This window comes from Cynoglossus semilaevis, chromosome 5 (assembly GCF_000523025.1).
Source record: "Cynoglossus semilaevis isolate Cse_v1.0 chromosome 5, Cse_v1.0, whole genome shotgun sequence".
In the NCBI taxonomy this organism is placed as follows: Eukaryota; Metazoa; Chordata; class Actinopteri; order Pleuronectiformes; family Cynoglossidae; genus Cynoglossus; species Cynoglossus semilaevis.
Window position 1 is genome coordinate 9,555,461 of NC_024311.1, and position 18,842 is coordinate 9,574,302.

General features: G+C 39.3%; 3 protein-coding genes across 4 annotated transcripts in view; 1 reads left to right on the forward strand and 2 right to left on the reverse strand.

The window, feature by feature from the left end:
* Positions 1–1,806, forward strand: part of slc12a4 (solute carrier family 12 member 4) — a 15,719-nt gene extending 13,913 nt beyond the window's left edge. The window contains exon 24 of the mRNA XM_025055624.1: positions 47–1,806. Coding sequence (XP_024911392.1) covers positions 47–138 — 92 coding nt within the window. The 3' untranslated portion in view covers positions 139–1,806. The remainder of the gene's footprint in view (positions 1–46) is intronic.
* Positions 1,807–1,808: 2 nt separating this feature from the next.
* dpep2 (dipeptidase 2) lies at positions 1,809–6,331 on the reverse strand. 2 transcript variants are annotated; one of them, XM_025055625.1, is made up of 11 exons: positions 6,235–6,331; positions 5,874–6,085; positions 5,656–5,782; positions 5,455–5,584; positions 4,913–5,066; positions 4,650–4,719; positions 4,273–4,449; positions 3,635–3,719; positions 3,369–3,444; positions 2,732–2,867; positions 1,809–2,384 (listed from the first exon to the last, which is right to left on the reverse strand). In XM_025055625.1, the coding sequence occupies exons 2-11, from the start codon at positions 6,029–6,031 to the stop codon at positions 2,190–2,192; spliced, it is 1,308 nt and encodes a 435-aa protein (XP_024911393.1). In that variant the 5' UTR covers positions 6,032–6,085; positions 6,235–6,331; the 3' UTR covers positions 1,809–2,189. The 2 variants fall into 2 exon arrangements, with proteins under 2 accessions (XP_024911393.1, XP_008308600.1); XM_008310378.3 differs by having other exon boundaries at positions 5,874–6,080; positions 6,235–6,330.
* A 3,794-nt stretch (positions 6,332–10,125) lies between these two features.
* LOC103378985 (ribonuclease P protein subunit p25-like protein) lies at positions 10,126–15,571 on the reverse strand. The gene has a single exon (XM_025055847.1). The coding sequence runs from the start codon at positions 12,793–12,795 to the stop codon at positions 11,956–11,958; it is 840 nt and encodes a 279-aa protein (XP_024911615.1). The 5' UTR covers positions 12,796–15,571; the 3' UTR covers positions 10,126–11,955.
* Positions 15,572–18,842: the final 3,271 nt, after the last annotated feature.

Sequence of the window (18,842 nt, forward strand, 5' to 3'; positions counted from 1 at the left end):
GAACACCGTGAACCACAGCTTTGCTTTTCTTTAGTAACATACTCAGATATGGAGTTTTTGGAGGTTCTGACTGAAGGATTGGAACGAGTGCTGCTGGTGAGAGGTGGAGGTCGGGAGGTCATCACCATTTACTCATGACCAATTAAGTGTTGGCTTAACCTATATGAACAAATGTTCAACTTCTGCACAGAGAGAAGCATTTGCTTTGTTAGATTTAACAATGTTTCCAAAGTATGGGCTTTAAGAGCAGTCAAATTTAAATCTATTTTTGTATTGGGAAACATACGTGAACATATCTGTATGTCCGCAGATTCAGATCTGTTTGCAGAATAATGACGTTTTTAATTATTCAGATCAGTATTTGTGATAAAATGGTAAACGTTTTGTAAATTTTAGATCACTATCCTCTTATAGGTTTTTGTACGTACAGAAAGAATAAACCGCCAGATGACTATTTGACACATTTTGGCAACAGAATCCTGGGTAGAACGACGGACATCCTTGTTTAGTTTTAATGGTATTTTTATTTTATTATTTTAAGAGCAACGTTTTTGTGTCAGAGGTGAGTTTCTATTTATTTATTTATTTTGGCAATAGTTTTCCCACTTTAGGATAAAAAAGGTAATACGCACACCGAACAACTGGTTTGTGTTTTCTGTACTGTTTGCATTGATACACACTCATCACAAACTCACTTTTATATAGCATAGCATCCAGATCTGGACATACATTTTATTCCAACTCACAGACCCCAGACCCAGTTGTTGAAAAGGAATTCGTTTTTTTCTTTTACAAATTAAATCTTCTGGAAATTGGGATCTAGCCTGTTATTAGCATATTGGTCTGTCAGCAGTTTTTTGCCAGTGCACTAGCATAAAGGATGTTAGCGAAATGTAGTATCACTATAGTAAGTAAGTTTAAGGTCGCTCCTCAGCTGAACTACTTCTTTGGGTCTTAATGGTAAAACTGAATCCTGTTAGTTGCATCACTGCCCCCTACTGTGTCTATTACACTGGTAAACATTTAAACTAAAGACTGTCCTGGTCACATACAACAGATGGTAAAAATAATATAAAGTTTTGTTGATTCTCACAGGACATCACATTAAATTACAAATCATTCAATGTATACTTTTTAAGGATATTCAAAGTATCACAACTTTAAGGTCGATGCATCCACAGGTATTAACACATGATCAAGGAGATTTCTGTGATGTTGAATGTTTACATACAGTGAGGTGGACTAAAGGCTTTCAGCAGTTGGTTATCTGGTTTTCTAGTCCTAAATCTTAGCTATACCGGAGAAAATTATTGTTTTTCTTTTCTTCTTTGACATTGACATGTTAGTTGTTTTATTTGTACTTTGACTTTTTACTCACATGTCAAAATGTACAGTGTTAATATAACTTTAAGGATTAAAATACGATTTTCATGAAATCAAATTTATTTGGGTTTTTTAGATTTTTTTTTTCTTTTTGAAAAATATCATTTAAGTCATATACATTTTGTAAATGCCTGTGCATAACTCAGTCTGTTTGTGACAGAGTTTACTGTTCTTGTGCTAATTTCAAGTAGCTTCTCTTTTATAATACTCTTATTCAGGATAGTGTGGTTTAGGATGACGTGTCGATCGACTAAGAAGTTCCTGATGACTCCTAATTCAAATCTGTTGGCGCTTTTACCAGTGTTTTCTAATCAAGTGTTTGTTTGTTTTTTTGTAAGGACAATTTGAATGCAGTATTTTAGGAATACAAAAATGTAAGCTCTGACAAAGCTTTTAGTAATAAAACATACAAAGCTGAAATTATCCATGGTTTGACATAACATTGTATTTATTCAGTTTATGCAGGGATTTTAAAAAAATCACATTGATTTTGTCAAGTTAAGTATGTTGAAATTGGTTTCATCAAATGATGAGAAGGCAGCTGAGTGCAAGTAATTTGGGACTAAAAAAAATATTAATGGTTCTGCTCAAAGAATTCTTGATTCTTCAGGTTAGCCTTACAGCTAATTTATTTTAAGGCGATCAAAGTGGTCAAAGTGCAAGTGTCCAGATCTTGGCTACTAACTATTACCTACCACCAAGCTCTCTCTCACTCTCAGTCTCACTCTCTCTCTCTCCTAGTGTTCACATAAATAAACCTGACAGTGCAACACAATTACATTTAGGAGTATTCAATAATTCATGACTTAAGTCGAAACCAGCAGAGCTACAGCCAGGATCAGCAGAACTGGTTTTCTCGACTGAGCTCTGGAGAATGGATTCTTGAGAGTGGTCACTTCTCTCTGCTTTGGAGGTTCAAGGACCAGCCTGCAGGGGTTCTGGACCTCCTTTAGGGGGATCTCAACCTCACTAGTTTGAGTATGACCTAACTCTTTACTGACCTGCAGAAACAGACGAACAAAATAGTGAGGCACCGTTCGATTACAAAACACACAAATTGTAAATGTATGTAGATTTGTGTCAGGTTTGCGATAGAAACTCACTGCACAGTAACATCTGTTTTAAATGGAGGATACTGATGTGTACCAGGTACATGGCTATACATGCTGAATTTAGTAATATCTTTCACTAACCTCTTATTTTTCAGTTTTTATTGAAACTAGAATTACTTTTGTCTGTGTAGGTTCTCAGTCCTCCAGGTCATTTAATCCATAATTACTCGTGTTTTTATTTGGCAGCTGTTTTGTTCTGGCAGAAGAGTTTTAATGTGAAATATTTTTTAACCCACCCGTTCCACCTCCTCAAACACTCGAATGAAATTTCTTTGAAGAACATCAGCCAATTCGTCCTCAGTCCAGTTCCTCCATAGCAATTCTTGGATTAGAGCGGGATACTTGGACACATCCTCCAACCCGTGAGGGAAGCTGTTCACACACACACACACACCGAAACGTTTTTTTCTTTCAATTGACACAAAATTATAAATGTAACATGATATTTTGAACCATATTGTAATTCATTGTAAATTAAACCTAGTCATAGTCTGTAGCTCATGATAACTGAAAACACCAATTGTTAATATGACAAAGAGAAAACTTGTTCTGTTTTGGTCTGTTGCACATTTTGTTTTCAATTATAAAAATAAAAAATTAATTTGTACTATATTGATCCCATATTTGGGAAATTGTTGTGTTAGCAGCAAGACCATAACCCTTGGTTTAACCGTCCCTAAAAATGAAACACTACTGCTCAGTTTCACAGAAGTTCTTTTGAGGTTGTAGCATGTTTACGTCAGTGAAACAAAAAAACATCAAGATTTAATAGATTTGTAACCTCCTCTCTCCTACAAAAATATGAATGCATAGTTTATTAGTTGGAACATGTAAATGCTCGAACCACAGACTTCACTGGTGAACCGGTCTTACGTCTGAGCTCCTTCGTAGTCACCTCCGATTCCAATTGACTCTGCACCAATCAGCTCCCTAATGTGATCGAAATGATCTGGAAAAAAAAACGAATCATTAATGTGACAATTAAGCTAATTTACTGAGTTACTGCCTATATGTTTCACATATTTATAAAATGTATCTGGAATAACAACATGAATGTGTTGACTTGAAAATAAATTAAAAATTAAATTTAGTCATATATATTATATATATATAGAAGAATGTTTAAATAGTAATCTCACCGGCTACATGAGAGACGTTCGCTTCTTTCTGGCAGGAAATGAATTTACTGTAAAAATTCACCATGATTATCCCCTGATTCTTTTTCTGAAACACATGACACATTAATTATTCATTAATTTTAAAAAAAAGTTTTAAAAGCAGTAAAAATAGCTGTTTGTATAAATATATATATAAATACATTAGTACAGAGATAAAACTATTTCAGAAACAACTAGTTTGGTATGTTATTAGCATTTTCTATCTGGTAATAATGTTTATATTATTAGTATCTAAACAACAACAATTAAACATTATATGCAATTGAATAGAAATCTCTCTAATGATTACATTTTTAACCTGATTAATGACCTGGTAGCCTGTAAGTCTAGCATCCCAAGTTAATACACTGGTTTTGGTCATTTATTTTCCAGTTGGCCTGAAAAATATAAATAATCCACTGAAGCCTGATTCTATACGTCAACAGTTATAGTTACAGTACTGGATCTTTAGTCTCATCCACAAAGTTACTAAATAACCGTACAGGTTCACTGAACAGCACTGATTCAAATCAATGAGATGCTGGGAGAAAAACAACCATCTGACGGTTGTGTGTTTTTTTTCATCCTATAAGTAGATGTATCCATGTGTGTGTTCTCACCAGTTCACGCAGCAGCCAATCAGGTACATTGCGCGTGTGCTCACAGATAGAGTAAGATGATGAATGGCTAAAAATAACAGGAGCCCTGGAAATATTCAGCACAGAAAATGCAGTTTCCCACGAAGTATGGGAGAGGTCAACGATAATTCCCAATCTGTTCATCTCCTGCACCACAGCCTGGAAAAAACACATTAACACACGATGGAGCACGAGAGGAGGAAGTCAACTGAGCCAAGAATAACTGGAATACATTAACTGTAAGTGCAGTCATACAAACTAGTGTAATATGGCAGTGGAAAAACACATTAAATGACATTTCTGATACGATAAGATATTTTTACTTTAATCAAATTTACAGTATGTGTTCCTGAACTCACCTTCCCAAAGTGTGTCAGGCTCTCATTCTTTCTTTGAAAGACAGCGTACAGATCGGACGATGACTCTGCCCTGTATTAAAATGAATTTAGGGACACGACAACACGGAGTATTAGCTGTTAACATATGAATTGTAGACATTGTTGGGTACAAAATATTTCCACAGTGATCTTTTTATTTTCAGTGAGACTGATCAGTGTAGATGCAATCTAAAAAGTGTAATATTTTAGGTTAATAACAAGAATCTAACAAATAAACGAGTTACCAAGGTGTGTTGCAGTTATGTGTGAGGGTCATGGAACGGACCCCAAGTTGGTAAAACATCCGCAGAGTAGGAAGGCTGCTGTCAATGGAGTGTCCTCCCTCGATACTTAGAAGACATGCTATCTTGTCCTTATTCATCATAGAGCTCCTCAGTCCTGCAGTAGCAGAAAAACAACACTAGGTGAGGCTCAATCACCAAAGACTGATTAGTATTGTGGATTCAACAGTTGTGGATCTAGGATTTGTTATGAAACGAAATCCCGACATGTATGAGATTTGATTAGAATAATATTTAGCTAATATACCGTATTTTCCGGACTATAGGTTGCTCCGCAGTATAAGTCGCACCAGCCAAAATAAAATGCATAATGAAGAAAAACCAGTGCCCTCTAGTGGCTGTTAAAGTGAAAATAACAAACTTGTACATTTTAAGTGGTACAGAAGTAGCAGACACTGGTACACCAGCCTAGAGTGCCCTCTAGTGGCTGTCAGTGTGAAACCGTATAGTCTGACATGCAAATATATGGATCTTTACAGTAATACCCTGGACAGATGTGACCAGCTCAAAGTCCTGGTACTCGGTGCACATGCGTCTGACCACATCTATTTGTTCCAGGGTCAGCCTCACAGCATCCTTCTGCTGAGACCCACAGAGCACGTAGGCTGCAAACATCTGAGGATACCAGAGTAGAAGAGTACACCTTTAATTAGTGCTAAAGATTAATAATAGCTATATATTCTTACCTGTGCCTTCACATGTCCTGATCGTAGACGAGAGACATCAGTGGTCACTTTATTAAGTTTGTGAAGGTCCACTTGACTTAAGCGATTGTTGTGATGGATCCTCAGTTTCAGAGCCAGGTCATTATGCCTGATATAGAACAGGAGAGGAGAGAGAAGCACTGGGTTACTTTGAACTAACTCATTTATTTGCGCAAATGTATCTTCGGAGTATCCTTTACCCGTCAATGAGGGGATATCTGGACATCAGGTCATGGACTCTGTCCCTGTCAGTACCTCCAGATATAACATGACACAGACCGGAGAGAAGCAACAAACACCTGGTGGACCCCGGGAGGAGGACGCTGAAAGTGCTACTGCCAATTCTCCTAGAGGACATAGTGTCTCTCTCTCTATCTATCTATCTATCTATCTCTCTCTCTCACTCTCTCACCCACACACATACACAAACACACACAATTAAACAAAAATGTACATTTTCAGTCTTGCTTAAAAAACTATAAAATATATGTATATAAAAAACTATAAATGTCATTGTAATTATTACTAAATATCTAAGATTCAAAGATATAATTTTCTTACCACTCAAAGCCAGTCGTTGAGTGAAGGAAACTCCGCTGTTCAGAGTTGTAAACAACTGACTTCTAACGCCCCATATCAGCAGCCGCTAGCTGTGGTGCATTTACGTCACGCAGGGAAAACTGTATTCTAGCTTAATCACGTTGATATTATAAAACCTATGGAGATAGTCCCTTGTGTTTATATTATAAGCACGATATAGAAAGACTTCAAATGTTACAATGCAAAGATAATTCGTAAGACAGTTTTTTTTATTTTTCTTTTTTATTCTGATTTCCGGGAACAATTCAGCTGATGATTGTTTCTAGAGTTTAAAAACGTTGTGTTACAAATGAAGGCACCATCAAGGAGGGACGTATAGTCGTTTTAGGAATAAAATATATAACTTTTCTCTACATTAGTTAAACAAAAAGGAACCAACCAACCAATATATTTTAATTTAACTTTAATTTAAGAATTTAACTTCAGATATATGACAAAATATTTAACATAATTGAAACGAATAGCCACCAGTAAAAAATATCCATCCATAAATTAGATTAATCAATATAGTAAACAGGTAAGAGTTTTTTTCCTAAAGAGAAACATAAGAAAAATACATCTGAAAAACGTAATGATGTGAGTGGTTGGATTCCACTGACAACTACCACCTTAAAGTAGGTTTATGCCAAATGCATCAAGGTTGGAGTGAACAAATGTAAATAAGTCTGTTATTGATGGGGAGCTTCAGGGTGTCACACATGAATTTCAATTAATTTCAGTTGGAAGATGTGATGGCTGATTTTGTTGTCCACCCACGGAGATTTGGCCTTATAGCCTGCAATAGGCAGAGTGATTCAGCAGTGATTGGAGCACCCTACTGCTTGAATGGAGTAATCACAACTATGTTGATATTATTTCACCACTCATCCCACTGTGAGAAGTGGACCCCCAGCTGACACTGTTTGAATTCAAATTAACCAAATCATTCAGTCGTATTGTCGACCTTGGCTTAGAGTGTGGCAAGTGACAGGAATGATGAAGAGCCCACACACTGATCTCAGTCTGTACTGTCGAAGACTGGGCTTTGACTGAAATATGACATTTAGGGAGCTTGTTGCTGTAAAAAAATAAATACATAAAAAAATGCACGTATTATTAGTACAAAATAATGTTATGTTTTTAATGTGATTATTATGTGAGTAAATTGAGTGTTGCTGCTGTTTTCAAATATGTATTATCTAAATATTATGTTATGTTTACAGCAAAGGGATTATTTTAAACAATAAATCCAGTTACTGCAGTAGACATGTTCTGTTATTATCTTACTCGTACCGTTTACTAACATTATCTTTTTCTGCTTATTTATGTTTATTATTTGCTTTATTTTTTTTACCGGTATTATCAAGCATTTATACGGTAGATTTCTTCGACAACGGTTTAATTGAATATAAAGATTGTGACCTAAGAACAGGTGACCTAATTGTGCGGTTCGGTGGGCGTGGCCCTAACTGCTTCACCTTGGAATTGCGCAACGTACACGCGTTTGGGACGTTTTGTTTGACAAGAAGTTTTGGAATAACTTACGCCAGGGGGACAACGTGGACACGGAGTCAATTCATCTGTTTACGTGATGTTCGTGCAACATGGTACAAATGATGCACAAAGGCGACTACTACCACCACTACTACTACTACTACTACTACTACAAATACTGGACCACGTGTCGAAGACAGCTGTTGGTGAGTCCAATCTAGTAAAAACTACACGACTCATCTTTATTAATTGAATTATAATAGAGCCACAAAAACGTGAAATTGTATTGTTTTTAAATTATTCTCATTTTCAGTGTACTGTGTGGCTTTTTTAGTAAAACTATAAATAAATAAAATGTATGCTTTAGAACGGACACACACACACACACACACATACACACATACTATAAGTCCAACGGTTTGAATAAAACATAAATAAAACTAATCACATACCAGTGAATTTGGCAGTAACATGACAAACATTTTGACAAAAAGCAACCGTCTATATAGCCATGTTAGACCACCAGAGGGCAGCAACTGCAAGAATAATTGCGCTGTATTTCTCCTTTGTCAGCCTATAGCTCATTGACTGAAATGAAAATAATGAAATACCTATATGATTGACAAAATAACGGATGGATGTGTATGTTTTAAAACCTTTATAAACATTTTTATTAGAAAATATATTTGTAAAAACATCTATGACAAAAAACTAGACCTGTGGGGCAGAAATCCTACAGTGTTAAATTATGCAGTATGCAAACCATGTTGATGCAGTACAATTTGGAAATACTACCATGTACCTTTTTGATTGTGCGATAGCTACAACGTTCATTCTTTTGTGCGGCTGTGATGTGCTTCCTGTTTCTGTTAGACCTTTGAAAAGAATGCAAAACCCATCCTCCAAACTTCTAATTTCTTTCACCCTAATTCTGGCAGCCACATAGACTGTGTTCATTATCTGCTCTTACAGCTTTGACTTCAGCACAGCAATTACATCCTCAGCTGCACTGATTAATCCAACATGGAGGCCTTTAACAAAACAGTTTTGCGAGGACATTTCCAGACACTTAGCAGAGAGTAGCAGTGGCACAGCTTGTTTATGCAGATAGACCACAGCCGGTCACATTGCAATGAGATGCTTTTAATGGCTCCTTAAGTATTCTCTTAACTTGCAGTGTTAAGAGACCGTTTGGAAAAATAATGAATTAAATCTGTTTTACTGTGATGCGAGACAATGGTCTGTCTGGTTTGCATGTTTTGGGGAAAAGCGTGTGTTGCTGTTGTCGGACATTTTTCCTCTGGGGCCGTTTGTGAATATGTCATCACGGCTTTCTGCTTAACCTTCTATTCTCTCCCAGAAATCACATAATCAATCACTGCCCCATTACCTGACAAGGCGGACAATGAGAGCGTATGAGTGAGAAAAACCCTTTGGCCTGTCTTGACAAGCAAGAGGAATGTTGACTACTGAGGCTAACATAGGCAAAAAAACATAGCCCAAGTAAATATTCAATTTAAAGGATTCCAGATAAGGCCAGTTGAAAAATTGAGGCAGCACCCATTCTTCTAGATAAGAGAAGACGGAGCCATCTGGAGGCTGAGAGATAGCAAACTCCCACGCCATCCCAGAGACCTGACTCTCATCTGCTGCAGCAGCAGAGAAGAGGGGAGGAAAAAAAAGAGAGCCAACACTTTCATTATGTTAACTTCAAAATGAATTTATTCACAGTCCATGTATGCAGTTATTGGCTTTGGTAAACAGAAGGTTACTGTTGTGGCTGCAGTGTTAGATAAGGTTGATTATTGGTCGGTGCTAATACAATGGTTTGTTTTCCCGTTATTGATTCAATAGATTTCCAACTTTTTAATGAAAAAGTCATGAATTTATTTGTTACTTGGAAAGTTACATTGGGACAATTTTAGCAAAACATAATTAAAGAAAACAAACACTTTTTGCAGAACAGCAAAATTCTTCAGTATGTGCATTTTTTAAAATTCATTTTGCATCTGTCTTAGACAAAGAAACAAAAGTTAGTGTGCAATATCTATTCATATAAAAGCAATGAAAAACAACAAGTTTGTTTCAGTCTGAAATCAGAATTTATTCTGCCAGAATGGTTTCTAAACAACTTGTCCACACTGTAATAATGCACCTGTCAGAGTCCTTTATGTATTCAGCACTCAGGTGAGCTCCAGTGTTGTCCTTAATTACCCTCTCTTCATTTTGCACTTTGCCCAGAATTCTTAATGCACGATAACAGGCGCGGGTCGATATGAAATTTACTTATTGCAGGTTTTATCTGTTTGACCTGCATCGCACGCCGGCTGTCCTGCAGGCTCTCGGGTGAAAGCTGTTAACTCTGTGATAACAATGACCTGAAGTGATAACCTTCCAGCGGTCTCGAGGACACACACTTTGCCACATATGTGTGTGCTGTACTGCAGTGGCAGCGTTTCTTATTCAACCTTGGGTGCTCTGCTGTGCTCTGATTCATTTAATGGGATTGAGAAGGGAGGTTAATCACAATGTCTGCGGCTGACGCATAAAGTTTTGGCTGATCGCTGTATGAAATGTTACAATCAGTGTACCTCTAAAAGGACTTTTACCTAAATGACATGGTTAAATTGTCTTTATTTTTCTGCCTTTGTACATTAATAGAATTGTCCCTCCAGTTAGCAGTCGCTCTGATTAATTGACTTCTGGGAGCAGTTATCTAGGTTTGCAGATTTTCATTAAGATCAGCAGTTAATGCGTCAAACTAAGTTCCCATTGTCTTAAGTTATTAAGCACCCAGAAGACAACATTAAGAGGGAAAAGGTCTCGAGTGTTTGGGAACAAGAAATCTCCGAAACATTTTAGGACAAAGACGAAAAGAATTGTTAGAATTTATTAATTTCTTGAATTAAAATCAAAATGGTTTCCATCACTTCACTTTTCTCTGCGTAGACTTTAAGCCGTATGCTACATATGCCTGTAGCCTTCAGTTAAGCTCCAGTAATTACTTGGAGGTTTCATTTTTGCAGCTTCAATACGGTTATCTAAACTGGAACTGGAAATGCAGAGAAGCGGTGCATTAAGAAATGTCAGCCGGTGAGGCTGCAGCCTTTAAATACACGTCTGTCAAGTAGTTTAAAATGTGGATTTCAGTGGGAAAAAAAAGCAGTGTCTTTATAGATCACATTGTTCAGAATATAATTTTTTCTCAGAAGTGGTGTAAATGAGTAAAGCGCACCAGTGAGTGTGGGAAGAAGCTGGATGTACCACACAGTAGACATGTACCCATGAAGTCGACTCCATCCCCGCAATTCCATACTTTGCAGAGACAGTGTTTGTGTGCGACGCTCTGTCTAGCCTACTTTTAATCCTTCTCTCCACAGTGTTGTGTGATGTTGGGTTGTTATCTTAATGATAATCTTTGCTTGTATTTCTGCTCCAGGCATTTATGTGCGGCAGAGTTGGTTTAGGAGCTGTGTCTTATCAACAGCTTTGTCATTAAATCTGTTTTTTTTTTTTCTCCTGACAAATTTCACCGCTGTTATTTTTATCAGCAGATCAGCACACTTTGATTTTCTTTTCAATCTCAGCCTTTCATGTTCAATAAAAGTGAGCAAAAACTGACAGAATACAAAACAAGATTTGCATAGGAAAAACAAACAAACAAACATTTATTTCCATTTTCTTTTGACGGGAATTAATCTGACCCTAAACCTGGTACGGCTTGCTTTTGTCAGTGTGTTGTTAACGGTTTGTTGCTTTGTTGTGAATTTTAGAAAAAGGCAAAAAAGGGGCGGTTGTGACATCATCATCATCACATAATAATACGTGATTTTATCCATTGGCATCTCATACTTAAATGACACCTGGAACTCAAGTAATTCATGGATCCTTTTTTTGTATGTATATATATATATATAATTATGTAAGAAATCTGTAATTTTACAGGAAAAACACATCATTGCTGATCATTGCTGTTGTTGTGACGTAAATGTGCCCAGAAAGCGATCCTTAAAATGCTAAATGCACAAGTTTTTTCAGGGCCCAGACACACTGACCTCTGGAGGCTGGAATTTGTGTTCAGTTCTTGTGAAAAAGCACTGTTCTGTCTGAGTGAGTGTTCTGATTGTCTCAGCATTGTGCTTGAGCAGAGGGCAGCTCCAAATGAACTCTGATTCAATCTTCTCCTCTGTTTGACACTGGGTTAGCCAGTCACTGAGGAGAGGAAACGGAGACTCCCTCCCCCAAACACATTCTCTTACACTGAGTGTAACCACTGTATGATGAAGGTCTAAGAGGTCTCTTGCATGCTGTCTGTGGAGCTGATTCAGCGCCCTCTCTTTCCTCCCACAATGCACTGAGAGTCTCTGGCGGTTGATAGCCTGGTTCCTGTGGATCCAGCGGGTCTTTGGACAGGAGGATGCTGATGGAGGGCACGGTCCTGTGCACGGTCATGTCAGGTTGCCCCCCTTCCGTGCTCTCCCACACCTCCGTCACCACCTTGTAGCGAAGTTTGGTAATCTGGTGCAGGGAGCCCACTTTTCGTTTCATGATTTCAGCGCAGGTGATGGTCTTTGTGACTGCTCGACCTGATCCGCTGAAGACCACCTGCCTCAGTCCACCCCCTCCACTGCTAACACCTTCCCCACTTACACATTTCTCTCCCTGCATACGTGCCATGGCGAATCCCATTAAATTGCGGATTTTACTTCCCTCCTTCACCCGCATCTCCAGCACCCCAGAAGTCAGTCCAGGAAAGGGAGACGGACTGTCCTCTTCAGTTCGGCACACTTTCTTAAAACCATCCTGTCCTAGTTTTATTGCTGGGGGAGGAACTGGCTGAGGCGTTGGTGTTATTAAGCTGGAAACGTTTACCACAGCGGGCTGCCCCACACTGCTGTAACTTTGACCGTGGTAAACTGTGCAGGATCCAGGACTTACTCCGTTCTCCATTTGGATTGGTCTGTCTAACCCCAGTCCTGGGTGGGCTTCGGCCGTGTCTCTGGTCAAGTACTGGTTCTGGCCAGTGACCACTCCACAGCCTGTAAACATAGTTGCTCTTCTCAGTGTTCCTTTGGGGTGTCAGTCCAGGCACACTTGGACGAGCATGATATTCTTATACGTAGCACATTCTGTCCCTCCAGCTGCAGCTGTAAAGTTTCTTTAGTTCACATAAAAATTGAAGCCACTTCTTCCTCAGAGCATTAGAGCATTATCAATGAATTCTTTAATGCTGCCTCACAGAAAGAACTGGAGAAATTAGATAAACGCCAAGCTCGTGAATAAAGAGCCCCGTGGGGACATTGAAGATTTTCACACAGAAAAATGAATATTCAGAAACTGCTCTGAAGACAGATAGCAATGAAAATATTATCCTAACGTATCATCTGTCATTTCATTGTCTGTGAATTTCAAATAGTTCTTTTAACTCAGTAACTGCAGCACATATGGCATACTTTATCCTTTTGACAAAACTTTTTTCTGCTGACGCTCTTAAGAGCTGAAAATAAAACTCCACCTTTTTTTCCGAGCGGTCCAGTTCGGTGTTGTTAATTTTGATCTTCCGATTATGTAGCGTTCAACTTCAACTTGACCTCTTGGTGTTGTCCATCTGTTAGCGTCCACTTCTTATGTGTAGTACTCCACCTTGAGAAGGTTTGCGTCTCCTTCCCTTGTGCTCATCTTTGCGTCCCTGATCTTGAGGTCAGGCTCCCTCTGAAGTCTGCACCTGGTGTTTCCTCCCCTGAGCTCTGTCTTGTCTCCAGTGATGCTCTGGAAAGTCTGTTCTGTTCCTCACAAAGAGACATAAGGGACAGAAGCTGCCTCACAAATGCTCACAGGAGGAGTGTCTGTGTGGTTGAGAGGGAGCATGAGGGAGAGAGGAGACGGCCCTCTTAAAGGCACAGGTCTTCTCGCCTCTCAGATGAACAGCCTCCTCTCTACAAACGAAGCCTGTTATTGGAAAACCAGCACAGGGTGAGGCTACGGTGTCTCTTTAAATCCTAGAACACAGATCCCCGGCAACTTTGTCAATTTGGTTAGAGGACGTTCCACTGTTCAATGTTCATGACTGATTAAACTTGAGTTTTGGAAATGGATACTCAGTCAACCTTTAAGAATGCATTTTCAGCTAGGAAACGATGAATTAAATTAGCTCTGTTGTAATTGAAAACATCCTTCACCGAGCGTCTGAAAGTCGGCACCGTGGCATTGGACTGTGTGGTTCTCAGCCGTTTCCTGTTGGATGTTTATTACAATCTGACTTTACATAATGTAGCATTAATGGCTTAATTAAAAGACGATGTTTTTTAGATTGTTAGAAAGCTTTGTGATCAAGAATCACAGGGACCACGAGAAGCACAGAGGCTTGAAGACTTAGTAGTGACTGTCTTCATTAGCCTGCCACATCCAGCAGGTGAGGAGATATGGCTGACAGGTGTGGTAATAACCTTCTTAATGGGCTTTGGATCACCAGTGGAGGGCGCTGACTTGCTCCATTGCGCACAAAGTCAAGCCCAGACAGCTGTAGAACCGTGGCGTTCCGTCCAGCCTCCTGGCCGACAGGTGGATTTGTTTTTGTGCGTGAGTGACAGATGGGAGAATAGGTAAAGACAGCCCACTGAGGCTGAACCTATGAGGCCGAGAGAGAGAGGCAGACAAGTTCTAACTACTCTGTTGTATATCCCATAGTGCACAGTAAAACACAGACAGAATGAACTCACTTTAGCCTGGCTCACTTCCTACTGTGAAGTTAATTCATTGTGGCATGTGTATTATATTGGATCCCAGTGGTAATCAAAGAAAAAAATAAGGAAACTCCCGTTACTCTTAACTGCAAGTGGCAAAGTGAAAAGTGAAATGGAAGAAAATCTGGCATTAGGAGTGATTAAATTGAAATAATCCTCGGAGAATCAGTACAACAGTTGCGTGCATGAAAGACGGGACTTTACATTAAATTGGATTCTTTAATTAACGCTCTTGAGATATCTGAGACCATCCAAGACGCTGCAGGAGACGTTCGTGGCAAAGAATGTCTTCATTTCGTTAGCCTCGTCGTTGACAGTCAAGAGGAAAGAGAGGGAGAAGAGGGATGGTCTGTAGTGCTCAACAGCAAAGTGATCATTCTGTTGTTTGGGAGAAATTACCCTCATCAGTCATACAAAGATGCACAGCTGCCTGAGGGGATCTGGTAACGTTACTGCATAATAAACCGTGTTTGTGTGCTTGGGTTGAGTGTGAGACGAGGCAGAAAAAAGAAGAAAGGCAGGAGGGCAGGGGGTAAAAGAAGTGTAATTTAACCACCGCGAGGTTAAAAATGATGATAAAACAGCTACATAATCAGACCCTCTGACTACATGACGACACCATTTATTGCTTCTCCGTTTATCTTTTGGAATCTGTTTGCTGGCGGCAACGTGATAGATTAAGCAATTTAGCTCGTGAGCAAAAGTGCTGGATTCAGTTAAGTGTCTTCAGACACATATATTCACCACATTTTTCTCCGTCAGAAACTAAAACTCTGCTCCAGATGGCTAAATAAAACCATCAGGGCTTTGCTGAAGTGCCATGTATTGACTTTTTGAGCAAACCTTCTTTTTCCCCTTTAAGTGGCTCCATTTAATGATGGGTAGAGAGGAGGTGGTGCTCACGCTTGGTCACTCACTCCTTCACACCTCCTCCACACAGTTGGCCTCTGCTCCCTTAGCTCTCTAAGCATTTACTTCTCACTTTATCTGACCTTGGCTGGCAACTGTGACGGTCCAGGCATTCATTACTGCAGGCTTAATTCCCCTCTTTTCTTTTAGAAATCACGCTCAACTTTTTTTTTCTCTCTCTCCAGGCCTTCAAAATTTAAGTAAAGAGAAAGCATTTATCCTCAAAGGCTGTGGAAAATAGTAGATGTCTGAAGTGGTTGCTGTCGTGAGCGTAGGCTTGTCACTTAGTTGTTTGTTGCGGCACTGCGGTGTCTGGTTGTGGAGAGGATTGTTGTGCTGTTGTCAGGGCTACACATAAGTGCGGTGCCTCACTGTGACAGCCGGTTGCTCACTTTACGTTAACTGCGAGTGTTTTCACGGTCATCAACCAATGGTGGCCTGGAGGCTGTCATTTCGCTCTGTGTGGAGCTCGCCTGCAGCTCGGTTCTGCCCCACAAACTCACAGCCGGCCCTGGTGGGGGGACAGAGCAACACACACACACACACACACGTACAGACCGACATGAACATACACACACGTACTCCAACGTGCATATGCACACACAGATACACACACAAAACTATATGCTCAGCATAAGGCAGGCTGTTGGAGCAATTACAGAAACATGGCAGAACACGATGAAGCAGGCCGAACTATCAGAAGGGAAATAGAGTGAGCAGAGGAAAAATGATGACGCCATTAATAACATGGAGGCTCAGAAGCACGGCGGGAGGTGGGGGTGGATGACCCCTTCTGTGATTTTACTGTGACAGCACTCTGAGGAGCAAATCGTTGTTTAATTTTTTTCTTTTTTTTTCTTTTGGGATTTTTAAATGGACATGTTTCTGCTTTGGGGCAGTAAATATAAATAAAACCATTGGGTGTAATGTACCGACTGATGCAGCGAGCCTTGTTTCCCTGTCACTCACTCACGTTTATTTTGGTAAATGACAAGTCAGCCTTTCTCATCTCTTCTCTCTATTTTTTTTTCTCTATCAGAAAATGTTCTTGCACATTTCTTCTTCTCTAGCAGCCACTTTCCTCTTGGCACTGCAATGCAGATATCTCACACAGTGGCAGGAAACTTTGAAGACGTGTGCATTAAGAACATTAGAGGAAGCAGGGCCACCAAAGGCAGTGGACAGAATCAGTATTACCTACGATAGCTGCCAGGAGTCAGGATGAGCCCTATCTGCTGAGCCTAACTGAACTGAACTGTATGTGAACAAACAGAGATAGAGAGGAAGAACACCTCTACACCAAATATAATGACGCTGAACTGTGCTGTAGACAAACTTTTCTTTCTTAAGCTGTGACTTTCTCATTTATTGTCAATTTTAGGATCTTATTTTAAGTTCTGTGTCTGCAAAGATTGTGGTTTAATTGATGACTGTCATTGATTGATTTAAAAGTATACTGATGACCCAACACACCTGAGGTGTCATAATTTCATTACTAGTTTCAGATTTATGTAAGACAAATTATAAGAAGCGCTTTTCAACATAATAAATATTCGTGTTTGTTGTTCACAATCTTCACAATAAATAAGAGCTAAACAAAGTCAAAAGAAAATATATTGCACATATATAATGACCAAAGTCTTAACATATTTTCAAGTGATGTGATTTTTGCTGTGAATCAAAAATCAAATTTTTAACATGTTCAAGGAAAACTGTGAGACTTTTCTTGTTTCTTGTTTTAGAGCATTAGAACAGCAACTCATTCAGAATTTACAACCAGTTTGTTCAGGTTTCAAACCAGAAAAAAAATGGTCAGAGCATTAGTCCAATTCTAAAGTCCTAACTCTGACTCCGAGTCATTGACAGTAAAGACTGCTGCTGGTCTACACATCATCCCATGGATCAGGCCAAGAATACGTGAAGTGTTCATGGATTATGATGATGAATTTGCCAGCAAAGTTTTAATCAACAGGGTCAGTCGGTGAATGTGCCGTGTGACCTCAAAACTTCCCTGCCATTGGACGAGGGCACGGTCACCTTCTTCCCAGCCGTCAGTTAGAGCTGGAGAAGCCTCTTGGATGAGAGGTGAAACGTCTACATGAAACCAACGCAGTTCAGTCGTCCTTGCTGTAACGACCTGGATGACTGAGAACACACACACACACAAACACTGCAGATAGGAATATTTTCTTAGTGAAGTGGTGTGGGGGGGGTGTGTGGGGTGGTGTGGGGGGGGGGGGGGGGGGGGGGGCTGTCAGAATACATCTCACAAGAGAAAACCAGAATTATAGCCCATTATGACTACCATCAACTATTTGTAAGAGCAGCAGTTTTTGCTGTTTTTCATTCCATCACCGTTGACTTTTTTGCTTCGGTGTTCTGGCTGCATTATCTCACTGCTGCTTGTGAAGCACATTCTGGCCCTGTAGCTGGCTGTAGTCTGAAAACAGCTATTCCACAATCTGTTTTCTCTGAGGTGTGTATTTTGTATTTCCACCCAAACAGTACACACACACACACACACACACACAGCTCAGGTGACTACAGTGCTGCCGATTGTCAATAATCAGATGATGGTGTGTTCAAGTCAGTTGATTGATAAACTGAAAAAATAATTGTGGAGAAATGATAAAACCCTGGCAAACATTGTTGAGGATGACTTGTGATAAATAAAAGAAAATAAATGTAGCCTTTTTTAAAAAGTCTTTTATTAGAAGATCAGTGTGTGAAGGTGAGTTTAATTTATTTCTGTAGGTGGAAACACCAGCATTAGACTGTGGGAGAGTTGAAGCATATGGAAGATAAAACAGAGCAACTCTTGATTCATGAGACCTGTCAATGACAGTGATTTTTTTTTTTTTTTATCCTTCAACCACCAAACGCTCTTTCAAAGATTTTACACTATCAAAGAAAAGTTTTTTTGTTTTTTTTAAGACAAACGGTGGCATTTTATATTTGTTATTCTTTGTTCTTTGGGGGAAACGATGGATCCTGTTGATTTGTTGCTTCTTCATTATAGCACACAGTTTGACTAACAGCACTATTGTCTAATTTAAATTGGCAGCAGCAGTTGATAATTGCATTTCTGTTTGGTGCTTCTGTTCTGTCTGGCCTCGGGCCTGAAGTTAATAGACTTAATGGAAAAAATGATCAATTACATCAACAATTAATTGACCGTGATGGAATAAAAACAAACAGGAAAAAGTAAGTGGGGGCAGTAAAGTAAATAAGCACTCGTTCTGTAGTATCAAAAGTTTTTACAGAGGAGCATTTTGTTTTTATTTATTTTTATCTGTAAATGAGTGATCAGTGATAATAGCTGCTTTTGTTCTGCCTCAAACATTAAATGACCCGGTGTTTTGGGAATAATTCTGTTGTTTGTTGGCACTCACAGAGCCACAAGGCTGACTCTTGCATAGTCTACTAAGACTGACAGGCTGTAAT